General features: G+C 40.8%; 1 protein-coding gene across 1 annotated transcript in view; it reads right to left on the bottom strand.

The window, feature by feature from the left end:
- The window catches only part of NFATC2 (nuclear factor of activated T cells 2), a 167,201-nt gene that overhangs the window by 135,116 nt on the left and 16,297 nt on the right, over positions 1–15,788 (bottom strand). Inside the window, exons 2-3 of the mRNA XM_036752894.1 lie at positions 12,964–13,984; positions 10,806–10,977 (exon numbers count right to left, since the gene is read on the bottom strand). Coding sequence (XP_036608789.1) covers positions 10,806–10,977; positions 12,964–13,984 — 1,193 coding nt within the window. The remainder of the gene's footprint in view (positions 1–10,805; positions 10,978–12,963; positions 13,985–15,788) is intronic.

Raw genomic sequence — 15,788 nt, 5'->3', positions numbered from 1 at the left:
CTGAGTATAATTAATACCTTCTTCAGCTGGAACCAGTAGCACAAGAATAAGAAGAAAGTTTTTCAAGATCATCCCTATTATACTAAATACAGTTCTCAGCTTACTTTATTTATTCTCTGCTTATTTATTAGCCCCTTAGGGATTTTTTTCTCAAAAGGAAGGATAGCTCATTAACCAACCTCAGATTTGTTTTGTCCAGTATTGTGAAAGGGACACTTACTAGGTCTCCCCATTTGTCTGCCTGCCTATAACTCTGTATGTGACTTTGAGCAAGTCCACCTATTTGAACCTCAGTATGTTCAATGATGGAATGAGTAATTGAAACTAGATGGTCTGGGAGGCTGCCTCTAGTACCTTAGCTCTCTGGTCTATTGTGTTGCCAAGAAGAAAACTGTATCTTCTGCTCCTTCACTCACTTGGAAATCGGACAGAGCCTGCTGACTGCTCAAACTGTCCTCCACACACGGCCATTTGTTGGGGTGTTTGCCCAGCCTACCAGCAGAGCATGAACAACCCAGAAGCACACGAGCAGCCGGGCTCCTCAGGCCACAGGTTGTTGGTCTGTACAAACCAGCTATTGTTCTGCCACCATGAGAGCACACCCCCAACACAGGCTCCCTTCCAGACCTCGCCAAACTCTCCAGGCCAAACACGTGAAGAGGAGGAAGCTGGATCATAATTTTAAACCACAGGATAAAGACACAGGAGGATACGGGAATCAGCTTGCGTGCAAAGGCCTGGCCTTCAGACAGCAGCTCACTTTCAGAAGTAAGACTTGACCAAAAAGAAAAAGACCTAAATGAACAGAAATTATGTCTCAGGAAAAGTTGTAACTTTTCTCTGAACTGGGGAACTTGGTAAACTCCTTAAATGCCAGTAGCATAGGAAAAATTGGAATTTATTTCTGAGGGCAATGCTCAGCTTCCCTTTGCTCTTTTCCCCAGTGCTACTGAAATAACTCAATACAACAGAATAAACACCCCAGGGGGTGGGGGTGGAGGTGGGGGTGGGGTGAGGGGCGTGATGGTTTATTTTTGGAGCCTGCCAGAACTTTAAACAGCAACATGTCTTCTTAGATTCTTTACATACGGTAAACCTGGCCCCTGAGTGGGAATACCCAGACTTCAGCTAGAAGTTTCCCCTCATTCTCTACATTTTTATAAGCCATGCAAGCATTTTCTAAGGTCTCATTAACACAAAATCCCTGCTGTAATATGGCCTTGCTGTCAATAGTAAGTCACCGTACATGTGACCTTGGGAAAGTGATTTCCCCTCTTGGGGACTCAGTTTCCTAATAAGATGAGAAGGTCGGCAAAGGTTCTTAACCTAAGGTCTGTGAACTCGTGTTTCCCCACCCCCAATATTCTTGGTAACTATATTTCAATATAATTGGTTCCCTTTTAAATCCTATGTGTTTTGTATTATGCATTTAAAAACCTTGTTCTGAGGTGTCCATAGTCTTCATGAGACTTCCAAAGGGGTCTATGACACAATAAGGTGACAAAGCACTAGACTACAGGATCACCAAGGTCCTTTCTAGCTTTAAGATTCACTAGCTTTAAAAAGGGCTCTCGCTGTAATTATGTTCAGCACGAAATACAAACACTCCAATATGAATACAGTATTTCTCCTTTCTTTGCCCTAGCAAAAGCATACTGAGCTTTCTTGTTCTTCTAGGAAGTTAGCAACAAGCCCGCATTTGCAGCCTAACATCTTTCACTCGCTACAATGAATGGCAGTTGCTCTATTGAAAATAAGACAATAAACCTCTAAGCTGGTATCACCTCCCCCTTTTTCCTATGTTGGCTTAAGGCTTGCCCTCCTCAGTTAATGACTTTGTTCTCAATGGAGCACCAGCCTTCCGAAAGGGGATGTGAGTCTCATTCAGGGAACAAAATTAGAAAATGAATGTTAATAAAGAGGTCATGGCATAAAGAACACATACAGACTTTGAAAGGATAAAAGGCATGTGTGCCAAGTGCAGATACAGGAGGACTCCTGGAAGCACGCAACCCAGCATGGAAGGCAGTGGGAGACTTTATACCTGTCTGAGTGAGAATGTCCCAAGTCCATGTTGGTCCCACTGACATTTAAGTGAAAGAGTTTGTACCGAAATGCACACCATTCCCCGACCCCTCTTAATTCTAATGCCTTCCCTCTGTTAATTATCTCCTATTTATCCTGTACATAGCTTGCTTTGTATATATTTGTTTGCCTGTTGACTCCCCCCCTGCATTAGACTGTTAAGCTCTGTGAGGGCAGGGACTGTCTTTTTGCTTCTTTTTATATCCCTAGTGCTTAACCTCTATTAGCTTATATCCCACAGTACCTGGCACAGAGTAGGTCATTAATAAATATTTATTTGTTGACTGATTCTCAATCTCTCTCCCTCCCTCTCTGTCTCTGTCTCTGTCTCCCCCTCCCTGTCCCTCTCCCTCTCTCCCCTTTCTCTCCCTCCTTTCCTCCCTCTTTCTCTGTCTCTCTGTCTCTCTCTCTTTCTCTGTCTCTGTCTCTCTCTCTGTCTCTTTGTCTGTCTCTCTGTCTCTGTCTCTCTCTGTCTCTCTCTCTCTGTCTCTCTCTCTCTCTGTCTCTCTGTGTCTCTCTCTCTCTCTCTCTCTCTCCCTCTCCCTTTCTCTCTCTCTCCCAGAAGGCAGAAAGCTCCAAAAGTTTCTCACATGATGACTAAGGAGGCAGGCTGGGTTTCTATGAGCATAAGCCCCAAAACAAAATTAGGGTATCCATATTCTTAAACTGTGCCTTAGCTGGAAACGGACTTCAGATGACATCTAACCTAACTCCTTTCACTTTACAGTTGAGGAATTGAGAAGACCCAGGGAAAGGACAAGCCTAACCCAAGGTCACACAGCTAGTGTCCTCTGACTCCAAGAGCATGCTCCCTTTTTCACCTGCTACAATATGCTTGCACATGACAAACATGTTTTTTTAAATAAAAGATATTCAGTCATTTAATGAACTGCACATGAAAGCACAGTAAAAATCCAAAGCACCAAGCCCCATTGTTCACAATTCCCAGATACATGCTCTCCTTACTTTACATGAGCTTCTTACTTTAATACTTGAAAAGACCTGTGATTTTCCAAGGGTGGGAGCTCTCTCTCCCCTGATGCAGAATATGCAAATCATCCTCACCCCAATAGAGAATTTGGGATTGCCTGTGGCCAGTCCCCTGCTGATGAGGTTTTCTACACTTTGCTCATTTGCCTAGATCCATCGCCTTAATCATACTCTCAAAGCCTCTGCAGCTTGGTGAGACCTCTGTGAACCTAAACTCCAACTGGAAGAGGCTTTGGTCACCTTCAAGAGATGAGGCAGCAGGGCACCTTAGCAGAGGAGATATACCATGAGAAGAGGTCGAAGTGGAAGCTCATTTTCTTATCACATAGTACATTACTTACTAGCTAAATGAAGTATATCCTTACTTTATAAGTAAAGCCAATGGTTTCCTGAAGCCTGTGTTACTTGCATTATAATGGATCCACCCGATTTCAGAAGAGCTGCAGAAGTGTTTCGTTTAAAAGTCATAGATCACAGATCACAAAATCACAGACCAAAGAGTGGAAATGGAACCTGGAGATTAGTTCATTCAACCCTGTCCTCTTCAGCTAAGGAAACTCATCTCTTGCAATGTGTAGTTAAAACACTAACATAGCTTCCCAGAGCCTTCAAGACTGTGTATAATGCCTTAAAACAAAAGCAATGGTTCTCAAAATATGTCTTGAAAACCCAGGTGGCCTACTGCCTCGTCAAGTGTCTTATAGCATTTTCAAGTCGGAAGAGCCTCTGAGTCCAGACATAATGACACAGAAGAGGATACTGAGCCCCAAAGAGGTTTAGAAGGGAGGTGCTGGATTAGATAACTTCGGAAGCCCCTTCCAGATTTCACATTCTAGAATCTCTGATAAAGCATGCTCACTTGAAGTCACAGAGCCAATCTGTCTGCATAGCCACTGACTGAAACCAGGTCTCCTAACTTCCAGTCCAGGATTAGGGACCCCTTAACATTTTCTACTCTATCATAAAATCTCCCTCATCCATAGAGAAGTAAGTGTCTCACTTAACTCCGATACCTTTCCCAAAATTAAGTACAGTGCCTTGACACACAGTACCAACTTTGTTGAATGAATAAATCAATTACAGTCACTCAACTATTAGTGCTTTACTTCATTTTCACCCCTAGCAGATATTCTTCTAGTATTTTAGAAAAATCTTTCCACAGTAAATCACCAATTTTCCAAGGAAGAAACTTCAAAGTCTGAGACCTCTATAAATATCATAAAATGTTTGTTAGCTAACTGCAAGCTAAGGTCACTACAAGATAAACTATTCAATAGAATTCCACCTTATATGTGGATTATCATAGGAAAGTAACCAAACCCAGAGAGAGGCTTCAAATCTGAAGCTGCCTCTAGAACCCCCAGTTAGGGACAAAGAACCCAGTCACAGACAAAGGGAAAAGATGAAGCCGCCAAAGACGAATAGATGCATGAGTCAAAAGAGTTTGAATTACCAAAGGCTAGGCCTTTTAATTCATGTCCCTGACACTTCTCAGGAACTTCTGAAGCCTTCTGTTTTCAAGATCTAAATATGCAGCATGATATAGTTAGAGAGAATGCTGTACCCAGTCCAAAAGGCCAGATTTAAATCCTGACTCTGACACTTTCTAACTATGTGACTATAGGCGAGTCAATTAACCTCCCTAAGCTTTGGTTTCTCCATTTCTAAAGTGAATGTAATAATTACCTACTTCACAGGTAATGCTGTGAGAAAAGGTATTTTGCATATGATCAAAGCACTACAAAAATGAGTTACTATTCTGTTAGCCTGTACATTTCTTGAGGACAGAGACTAAACTATTTTTTCATCTTTATTACCCAAACACCTAGTAAAGACCCTTGCACAACGTAAATAATAAATGTTTGTTGAACTTAACTGAATAGTTTGTTGGTCTGAGAGAAAAACTGGGGTCAGTTTCTAGCCCTGCTTTAGTCAGTGGGCAGTAAAATTCAGAGGGAGCCTCAGGTCTTTGTTTCCATCGCTTGCCATTCTATGTTCCTTATAAATATCCCACCACTCATCCTAGACTTCAAAGCTACTTCATTGCTCTGGTTCTATGGCACCAACTACCTGGGGGACATCTCTGTCTAAATGTCCTGGAGGCACCTCACCATAGGCTCACAGATTTAGAGCTGGAAGGGACCTTAACAATCATCTAGTCCAATTCTCCTCATTTTATATGTAACTAGTTATTCAGACAGGCTCGGACTGAATTTTATTCCAACGTGTCTGGAACGACTTCCTCTGCCTAAGGGGAAATCAGTCCGAGGCACGTCCAAATAGAAATCAGTCCAAGCCCAATTACATACAGATGAGGAACTGAAGCTCACATCTAAAACAGAATTCACTGTCACAGAATGCACACAACTCACTTAACCCCATCTCTAGTCCAGGTTTCTATTTTTCTATTGAGGGCACCACCATCTATCTAGTCACCCCAGCTCACTGCCTCACAGTCATCCTCGAACTTCTCATTTTCATTAATTTCCTATGACTAATCAATTGCCAAGTATTGTCAGCGCTATCTCTGCACATTGACCTGGCCACCATTTAGCTCAGGACCTTACCACCTCTTGCATAGGGTGTTGTAGCCTCCAAATGGACCTCCCTCCTTCCAGTCTCTATCTTCTCCTACCCACCCTCCAAAAAGCTACCAAAATCATCTTCCTAAAGCACAGATCTGCTCAAGAATCTTGGGTGGCTCTAAAATAAAGTAGAAACTCCTCAGCTTAGCATTTAAATCTCTTTGAAATCTGCCCTACTTCTTGAGACATTTCACAGTTTTCTTCACATACTCTCTTTCCCAAATAAAGTGACTTATTTGCTGTTGTCTTCCCATCCCCTGCTTTTGTACCTATGTAGTTCCTTCTTGTCTATTCCTACAATATACATATTCTGCCTCTTATAATCCTTAGCTTCCTCTGAGGCTCAATTCAGATAATACCCCTTACCAAAAGCATTTCCTGATCTTCTAGCTATGAATGCACTCTTCCTGCTCAAATTATATTTTACCTATTTATTGCTTTAAATGATAAATTCTTTCCCCCTCACTCCAGTAAAATATAAGCCCCTTAAGGATAGGAATTGTTTTTTTTTATTTTGCCCCTGAAGAAAAATAAAAGTTTGTTGAATGAATGGTCCAAACATAAGCCATTGATCAATACAGGCCACACCCCCAAAATAACATCTCCTTCAAAGGAATAAAACAACAACAATATTTCATAGATTGCATCCCAATTTTATATAAACCAGATTGGTGAGAAGAATGTGATCTAAATTCAGGATGATATGGTATATATGGTTTCTTATATTTCTAATCAAACTATTTTTTGAAATATCTAAATCTCATGGACTTCTAAATTTTTGTTTACTACCTCATTGAGATTTGTGGGAAAGGTTTTATTGATGTTTATAAAATGGCAATGCCTTATATATCCTCATAGCATAAGATCACAGATTTGAGATGAGAAGGAACTTTAGAGATTATGTAATCCAATCCCTTCATTTTAAAGATGAAGAAATAGAGACCCAGAAAAGAGCAAATGGCTTGTTCTAGGTCATAAAAGTAGTCAGTATCAAAGTCAAGATTGGAACCCAAAATCTCCAGCTCTTTTTCCACTCTCCTACAATTCCTTCCCTACTCTTTACCTAGAAATGTTGCATTCCACACCTCCTACCCCCAATAGAAAGCAAGCTACTTGAGGGAAGGGATGATTTTTTTTCTTTTGTCTTTGTATCCTCAGAGCCTAGCACAGTATCTTGGTATAGAGTCTGTTCTTAATAAATGCTTTCTAAATGAAATAAATATCTTATTGATTGACAAGAAGGAATGGAAAGCAAGGATTACCCACTGAGGACTTCTGTCCTTGCCAATGTTATTTATAGATTGAAAAAGGCAATTTCTGCTTGACATGGTTCTCTCTACTTTATATGAACTTCTGCTAAGGTTTGAGTAATCAATCAGCTATGTACCTCCTCCACTTCATGCTCCCAGTGTTGGGATGAGGGAGCACTTGGAGAATGGGACAGAAGAGATGGAACTAGAAATTTACCACTGGGTAGACACCTTGGCGCCAATAAGAACACATCCAAATGAACCTCCTACTTTCAGTTTTAGAAGTGAAAGAACTTTCTGAACACTAATTTTAACTAGTTAATAAAGGGGGAAGGGATGAAACCTTCTCACAACCAATTACTCAAAGGCTTCTGTTTATTTTCAATATCACAGCACTGCCTAGTAAAACCAGAAAATCCCCTTGTCTGGTTTATTTCTGCCTTGTTTTATACATAATTTGAACTGAGTAGCAGACAGTCCAAAAGCTGAAATTCAGTGGATTGAAATCACTGCCAAATATATATGTGCTTTTTCTTACAAGATGAAAGTGGTTGGTTTTTTACTAGTCTTGTCCAGATTCTCATGTCATAAACCATGCAGGTGCAGCCCTGGGACATAGGGTTTGGCCACGTGAAACCCACAATTCTTACCATGGCTTAAATCTAATTGATATTTTCAACATTTGTAACGAATCCTCATAAAGGAATTGTCCACATTTTCTCCATATGCCTAAACATCTGTTTAAGAGACTAAAATATCAAACCTATGAATGTGAACTCAAAGCAACATAGGTCAGTAGAAAGACCACCAAACTTAAGCATCATGCCCTTCATTACAGTCCTACTACCACTAACTGTTTGCCCTTGGAAGCTGCTTTCTCCCTCTGGGCCTCAGTTTCTCTTCTGCAAACAGCAGTGACAGTATTTGCATTGTCTAATTCACAAGGATGTTATAAGGACTGGATAGTAAATGTATATCAAAGTGCTTTGTAAATGATAAATAAAGAAAAAAACAGGATCAGTGATTTCATTGGTATAAAGAACTCCTGGGTAAGAAAATCAATGCAAGGTACCTTCTCTGAAACTCAAAGTCTTAAGAGAATTCTCTAGAATACCAACAAGTTAAATGACTTGTCCAGGGTCACACCAACAGTATATATGAGAGACAAGACTTGAACCCAGATCTTATGGGCTCCTAGGCCAAGTTACTATCCACTATACTACACTGCCTCTCTAAATTTTAAATGGCACCTCAGAAATATAAGTTATTATTATTAGGCTTCATATTTCTGACTAGGATAAAATATAGTTTTCTTGGTAATATTTTCATTTGATGATAATTCCAATGATACATAATAATTGTATGGTAACTACAGTGCATGGTTATACAATACATGGTACTTACAACTTTCTTAAAAGTCTCTTTATTTGAGCAAATAAGAGGGGGTAAAACCTAGGAGCAGTCCAGCTCTGAGGATATTGTGCTGCAAGTATCTGATAATGAGCAGAAGCAGCCAAGAGAACTAAATGACAATGGACTCATACATAGCACTCTCAGTTGTGATATTATTAGAGCCCATAAAATAAAGAACTTAGGAAACATTAAAGCCTGATCTTGCAAAACTCCCTTTGAATAGAATAGCAGTCTTGTCCACATGAGGACCAACAGCATCCTGTCCCAAAAATAGAAAAAGGAAAGATTAGGGACATTATACTAAGTTACTTATATCTATTCTCTTTTTTTCCATTCCTGCCTCTTACCTACTGACCAACACTAGACTAATAAAAATAATTGCCAGTAACATCCCCAAAGACTGTCAACCCAGTTGGGACATTATGTAGCTGAATCTTTTAAGAAGAAAAACTACCCAAAATCCAACTGCTAACTGTGTTCTCCCCAAATTTCTTCTCCTCCCCTACAGAACATTTTGCGTTCATGGGTTCACTCCAATTGCACTAAAAAGTAGAGTATCACATCTCATTTTTAAGAAAGAAAATGATCTCCTTCTATGTAGCCTCTTATGATACTGCCAAAGACTTTTAAAGCCACGTTGCATTTTCACAATCATAAATGTGAACAATACGACTTCTTGGCAGTTTCTTCCCAGGCTGGAAGAAGTTAAACCAAGGGTAAGATGCAACACACAAGTTCCCCAAGTCTGATGTCGACGAGGAATCTCAAACCCAGAGGGACTTTCAATTTAAGCTTGTAGCTTCCCTCTATTTGCTCTGCTAACTGTCTGAATCTTTTTCTTCATTCATCGATGTCATTACATATGGGACTGTGTTTATTTTCTTTTATATTTCTCCCACCACCTGGCACACTATGCCACACATGGGAGGCACTTAATCAAGACTTATTGGAGTTGAAGCTTGAACAAGACTACCAAAGGCTCCCTCTTAGAACTTGGAGGGTTAGGAGCAATCGGTCAATTAATAACCACTTATTAAATGCCTTCTATGTGTCAGGCACTGTGCTAAGCACTGGCGATACAAAAAGAGACAGAAGACAGCCCTTGCCTTTGAGGAGCTTACAATCCAATGGAACGGGGACCTCTACAGATGTGAAGGAAAAAGGAAACAAGCATTTATTTATCAAACACCTACTACATACTAGACACTGTGCTAAGAGCTTTACAAATAATAACTCAGTTTACCCTCATGACAACCCTGCCAAGTAGGTGCTCTTTTTATCTTATCATTATTATTATCCCCATTTTATAGTTGAGGAAACTGAGGCAGACATCAGTTAGTTGACTTGCCCAAGTTCACATAACTACTAAATGTTTGAGTCAGGATTATGAATTCAGGTTTTTTTTTTATTCCAGTGCTCTATCTCTTGAGCCACCAACTGTTTCAAATGAACAGTCCACAGCCTAGCAGCAGGTTTGAGATCTCCAGAATAGTAGATTAGATTTCATTTATAGCAGGTATTCTTAACTTTTTTGTGTCATGGACCTCTTGGGCCATCTGTTGAAACCTAAAGACCCCTTCTCTGAATAATATTTTAAATTCATTGAATAAAATACTTGGGATTACAAAGGAAACCAATTACATTCAAATAGTTATCAAAGTATTTTTTAGAAAAGGACACAGATTCCAGGTTAAGAATCCTTGATCTAGACTGACATGAAGACACATCCTGGGTTGTATGTGGCAATTCCTGGTTATCTAGAATAATCACAAGACCAGAATACTTCAACTCCTATATATTATGGAGAAACAAGAGCTTGCTATACGTATAAGTGAATATTTAAAGAAATATCTGTGGTTAGGTCAGTGGTAGGAGAACCAGACAGATTTGGATAAAGAAGAGATGGAATCATACCTTCATCCCAAACTTAAAACATATAAAAATGTTGACTAAATGGTTGGCAAAACTTTAGAAAACCTCATCAAGCATAATTATCTCTGCAGATTTGTGGCCAGAAGGAGAAAAGCCATAAGAAGACCATTTGTAGTGCCATTTCTATTATATATAGTGATTTAAGATTTGCAAAGTACTTTATCAATATTATCTTATGTCATCCTCACAACAACTCTGGAAGGTAGAGGCTAATATTATTCCTCATTTTACAGAGGAGGAAAATGAAGCAGAGAAAGGTTAAGTTGCTTCTGCAGGGCTGCAGAGGTAGTAGGTGTCTGAAGCTGGATTCAAACTCTGGTCTTTTTGATTTCAGGTCCCATACTCTATCTATTGTACCACCTAGCTTACAAGAGGGACTACAAGCAGTAGTTCCAAACCAATTAAGCCTGGTTGACCAGACGCTAAGCTCCACTGACCCAAAATCCCCTTTCCAGAAGATCACATTTTTGTACGTGATTGCTGTGAAGCAAAGGTGGGTCATTTAGTACTCAATCTAAGGCACTGGGTAGAAGAAGATGCAAACTCATACCTGGACCACAGGATGACCTCCTGTGGGAGCTTTGACAGCCCCTCGACTGCCCTCTGTCTCGTAATGTGCCCGATGATGGGGCTTTGGCTGCACTTCAATCCGCAATTCATAAGACCCTGATTGATTGGAAAGGGGCCATTCCAGAGGGGGAAGGGATGCAGTCACTGGGATGCTGAAGGAAATTAAAAACAAGAATATAAGAAACACATAGAATCCAGGTAAATGTGCCCCCTTCCCTATCTAGGCCCCAAATTATCCTGCCCAGAACAAATGCATTTTAAAGAGTCTGATGCATATGCCATTCACAGTCATGGTATGTTTCAGAGGAGCATAGTGGTATCCTGTCTTGGTATGATTTCAATAGAATGCAAATTCCTCATTTAAGGCAAGCATTGTGTGGTTTTTTTCTTTACATAACCAGTGCATTACAGCTTAATAATTGTTTGTTAAATTGGTTTGAAAAATTGAACAGCTTGATGACTTGAAAAAAAAAATCATCCTGTGTTCAAATGATGCTTTAAGTGGTTCATGATTATGGCATATTTTATTGTTTTGTAAACTTTAAAGTGCTATAAAAATGTCAGTTATTATTATTTGCTAATGGAATTATTTGTGGATGCTTTTGATGCTCAAACTAGATTTTTAAACTCATTGTTGGCAGAGGGCATTTCTCTTCTGTACCCCATAGAGCCTGGCACAGTGCTAGATATTTACTAGCTATTCAGTTCACTTATATCATGGCATTTTAGAGCTCAAAGAGGATCATTTCACCATGCAGATAGGACACAGTCACAGAAAGGTTAGATAAATCTACTCAAAGCCACAGCGGTGAGTTAGTGACAGGCAGAGTTGGATTGAGAATCCATTTCTCCTGAGCGTTATCTCATTATCTTATGAATCAGCAAGTACCAGATTAGAATAAGTCTTCCACTTTCAGATTTCTTACTACCTAAGTCACCTTGGGCAAGTCACATAACTGTCTTTTTCTATAAAATGAAGGACTTTTACTATTTGATCTGTAAAGCTCCCTCCTAGCTCTAAATCCTATGGTCCTATAACATTTCAGGGGAGTAAATACAAGATAATGCACAATATACAGAATAATATATTCAGGCAGGCTATTTTTAATACTATATAGCTTTGAGGCTGAACTGTTTAAAATGGATAACCTCATACCTAATTATAGCTCCTATTACTGTAGGGCTTAAAGGTTTACAAAGCACTTTCCTCACAACTGTGAGGAAGGTAGTGGAAGTATTAGGCCCATTTTACAGGTGAAGAAATAGAGGCAGAAGGAAGTAAAGTCCTCAGGTCTTCTTACTTTTTACTTGATAGCACTGTGTCTTGTATACAGTTCAGAATTTCTTTCTGCCCATTTTGTTTACGGTATATTGCTGATCTCGGGCACCTGATCTAAATACCACTAGGATTGAACATCCTTTTTTCTTTCTTTCTAGGCCTGCATTTTTTCCTCCAAGGTTTTTGTTGTTGTTCATTTTTTTAAACAAATGAGTCATTTTAAAATGCAGCCCAAGGAAGAATAGATTACAAGGTATGGCCATAGGCAGCCACACTAGTAAATCTAAGATCTTAAGGGCACAGATCTACTCAGTGTCCTTTAGCTTGGTTTAGTTTGGAGCCATTTGTTACTGAAACACAACACTGAGAATTGGGTCAGACTGACCTTATACCTGAACCCCAGGCATTTGTCATACATAATGCATAATGGCATAAATCCTCTGAGATGGTGTTCTAATGACACTTTCCCCTAGCACATCTACTTGTCTTCCCAGCTTACTAGAAAACCCATTTTAATACCTCATCAAATATCAGGGCTTCACCAAATGCAATCCATTAGAGAGAAATGTGTCTAATTCATTACATAAAAATCAAAGGCACTTTGCATCTCCTTTGTGCATTTCATATGTCCTATTTCCTATTACATCTATTCCTGTGTGCATCAGATCACCCATTAGACCATAAATGTTATGAGGGGTAGAGCGGTGTATTATTTCATTTAAATGTAACTTCTGTGCCTAGCACAGTGCTCTGCAGGTAGCCATGCTTAATAAATATTTATTGAACTTGAGTAAGCATTGAAACCTTTAGACTTAAAACTAATCAGCATGCAGAGCCATGTTAAAATCACATAACTCACCTGCAGATAGGAATGGCAGGAACCAGTTGCTTTGGCCAAGTCGGGGGCACCAATAAAATCGACTCGGGAGCTGAGTTTCTCCTCTCCTCCTGCTCACAAGGGCCAAGATAATCTACATTCGGATAGATGGTATGCCGTGGCATGCTGGCTTTTTGGGAGGGAACTGGTGATGGGTCAGGGCTGGTTTTCCACATCTTGGAGGGGATGCCACATGGGGGATCTGTGGTGAGGTTGCTCATGGTGTCCATAAGAATGGTAGAGTCGGGCAACTGGGTGCAAGTGACTGAAAGTCCGTCTTCCCTCAGCGAGACGTTGGGCGAGGCCTGTGGAGAGGGGGTCCTAGACTGGTGTGGAGAGGCCGAGGGCAGCTGAGTAGTGAAGAGCTCGGCACAAGAGTACCTTCGCTTCGCACCGGGTGATGAAGACCTGGAGTTGGGACGGGGCGAGGGTGAGTGTCGTCCCAAGTAGGTTTCCTCTGTGATGCTTGTTCGTGGTGACATTATTGGAGAGGTTCTAGGAGAATAATGAGTATGGATGTTTTGTAATTGTGGACAAAGGTCGTCACTAGGGCCATTATTAGGCGAGACACACGGTGATGTGTAGGGAGAGAAATTGGTCTCTGAAATGAAACTTGCAGACGAGCCGCTACTAGCGGGGCTCAAGCAAGGCGGATCCCGGTAGCCCTCAAAGCCAGGGACCGGCAGAGTAAACCTTGGGCTAGCAGTGGCGGAGGTGGGCTGTTGCTCTACCAAAAGATCTGTGTCTCTGATGCGGAAGGACCCACCTGACTGTATCAGTTCATGGGATGGAGTGATCTCGATCCTAGGACTCAAAGCCGAAGCCCCTACATGCTTTGCAGGGTCTAGGTAGCATTTTGACCCTATGCTATCTGGCTGTCCGTATTTGCCCATGGGATCTGCAGAGTTACTAGGAGGGGGGGTGTATGGCTTGAGGCCATAATCCAGGACATCATCAGGACATCCAGAGGGTGGGCTGACGATATTATGTGGAGTCGGTTCTTCTGGAAAAAGAAGGGTCTCTTTTAAGGCTATAAAATAGTACTATTGAAGCTGAGCAATCATGGGTTTATTTTTTTAATTATTTTTTAAAAAGCAAAACACCAAAGCCCAAACTAAAACCTCAGGTTCGTGACTTAATGGAAAGGTAGAAAGCATGAGGCGAGCAGCTTCACACCAGATTCAATGAGAACAGAGAGGAGAGTTTAACCAATTTTAGTATGTTCTATATGCAGCTAAATCGATGGAATTTTACAATCAAAGCACGTCATGTCAGAGCTGGACTGGATGTCAGGGATCTTCTAGTCCACCACATTCACCTTATAGAAGACGATGCTGAGGCCCAGAGAGGGCAGATGACTTGGTCACTCAGCAGATAGGGAACTAACAACCATACTTCCTGCAACCCAGACGGGTGTGCCTCCTTCCATGACGTACCACTTTTCCTTAGGTGGGCTTTGAAAAATGGTCAGGAAGAGAGTCATTCCCAGACTAGGGGAACACAGCGCATGCTCAGATGGAGATAGTGCAACTAGGACTTGGTTTAGGATCCTTGACCAATTTGGCCCCAGCATAATCTCGAGCCCCATCTCCGGGTCTACAACCAATGATAATCATATTAATAACAACTCACATTTCTTAAGAATGCTTTAGAGTTTACGAGCATTTGCCTCAAGACAACAGTATGAGGTAGATTGTCTAATCTGTCATCCCAATTTTTCGGTGGAAGAGCAGGAGGAATTAGAAAGTGTTAAGTTACTTGTAAAGGTTTTACAATGTGTTAGTGGCAGAACAGAAAAGCCCCGTGCACCAAATTCTCAGTTTATCCCCCCAGAGGAGGGACCACTGCAGCATAAATTCCCCTATGGGCATGACTCTAAGACCTCTAAGGGTCTCCTCCACAAGTGCCCCTCCTCTCACAGGGTCATCCAAAAGCCTTCAGAGTAGTTCAGTTACAATTGTCTTTGCCCCGTCTCTTACACTGTTGTTTGACTTTGTATGTGTTGTGCCTTAGATCCCATAACAGACTATAAATCCCTGGAGGATTTGGACTGGGGCTTCTTAGTATCTATCTCCCAGAGATGTGCAAGGCTTTGTATATATGGAATACTCAACAAATAACTTCTGAATAACTGAGCTAGCAATATTCAAGGACTCATGCTTCTGGCAAACAAAAATCCCAGATTCTCCAAGGCAGTTCCAATTACAAGAAAAGAAAAAAAACCTTTCTAAAAAAAATTATTCATAAATAGGACACAGAGACTAGACCTGTGATTTTACTGACATAGGGACATACTGACATTCCCAGGTAAGGAACCTCCCTCAATCTACATAAGTGAGCATCTTCTCTACAAGTTATAGCCTTAGAGACTTGGCTAAAATGCCAGTCCTTTAAACTGGAGCCTAAGGTCACCCGGCTGTGTGTGAGTCGGAGGCAAGACTTGAACCCAGATTGTCCTGGTTTCCAGGCCAGCTCTCCTCTATGCTCCATTGCCTCTCTTAAGTAAAACTTTGAAAAAAAGAATAATGCATCAAAACTATATTTCCCAATTTGGGGTTTGGAAAACACGGTCGCTGTTCATAGTAGTCACTTACTCACTCACAGGAGGCTTGCATGTACAACTTGATTTTAGTACAAAGGTGCATTTGTAGTGGACAATCCTTCCTACAGAGGAGTCTCTAACCATTAGACTATACAGAGAGCTCTCTCTATCGAAGGGCCAAATTGCCTAACTATATCCACCCTGGATTGGCCCATTTAGAAGATTCATTCTCAGAAAGCAGTTATCACTCCAGAGAAAGGCCTGG

Source organism: Trichosurus vulpecula, chromosome 3 (genome assembly GCF_011100635.1).
Source record: "Trichosurus vulpecula isolate mTriVul1 chromosome 3, mTriVul1.pri, whole genome shotgun sequence".
Lineage (NCBI taxonomy): Eukaryota > Metazoa > Chordata > Mammalia > Diprotodontia > Phalangeridae > Trichosurus > Trichosurus vulpecula.
Note: the sequence above shows the minus strand (reverse complement) of the source record. Positions and strands in the feature narration are given on the sequence as shown.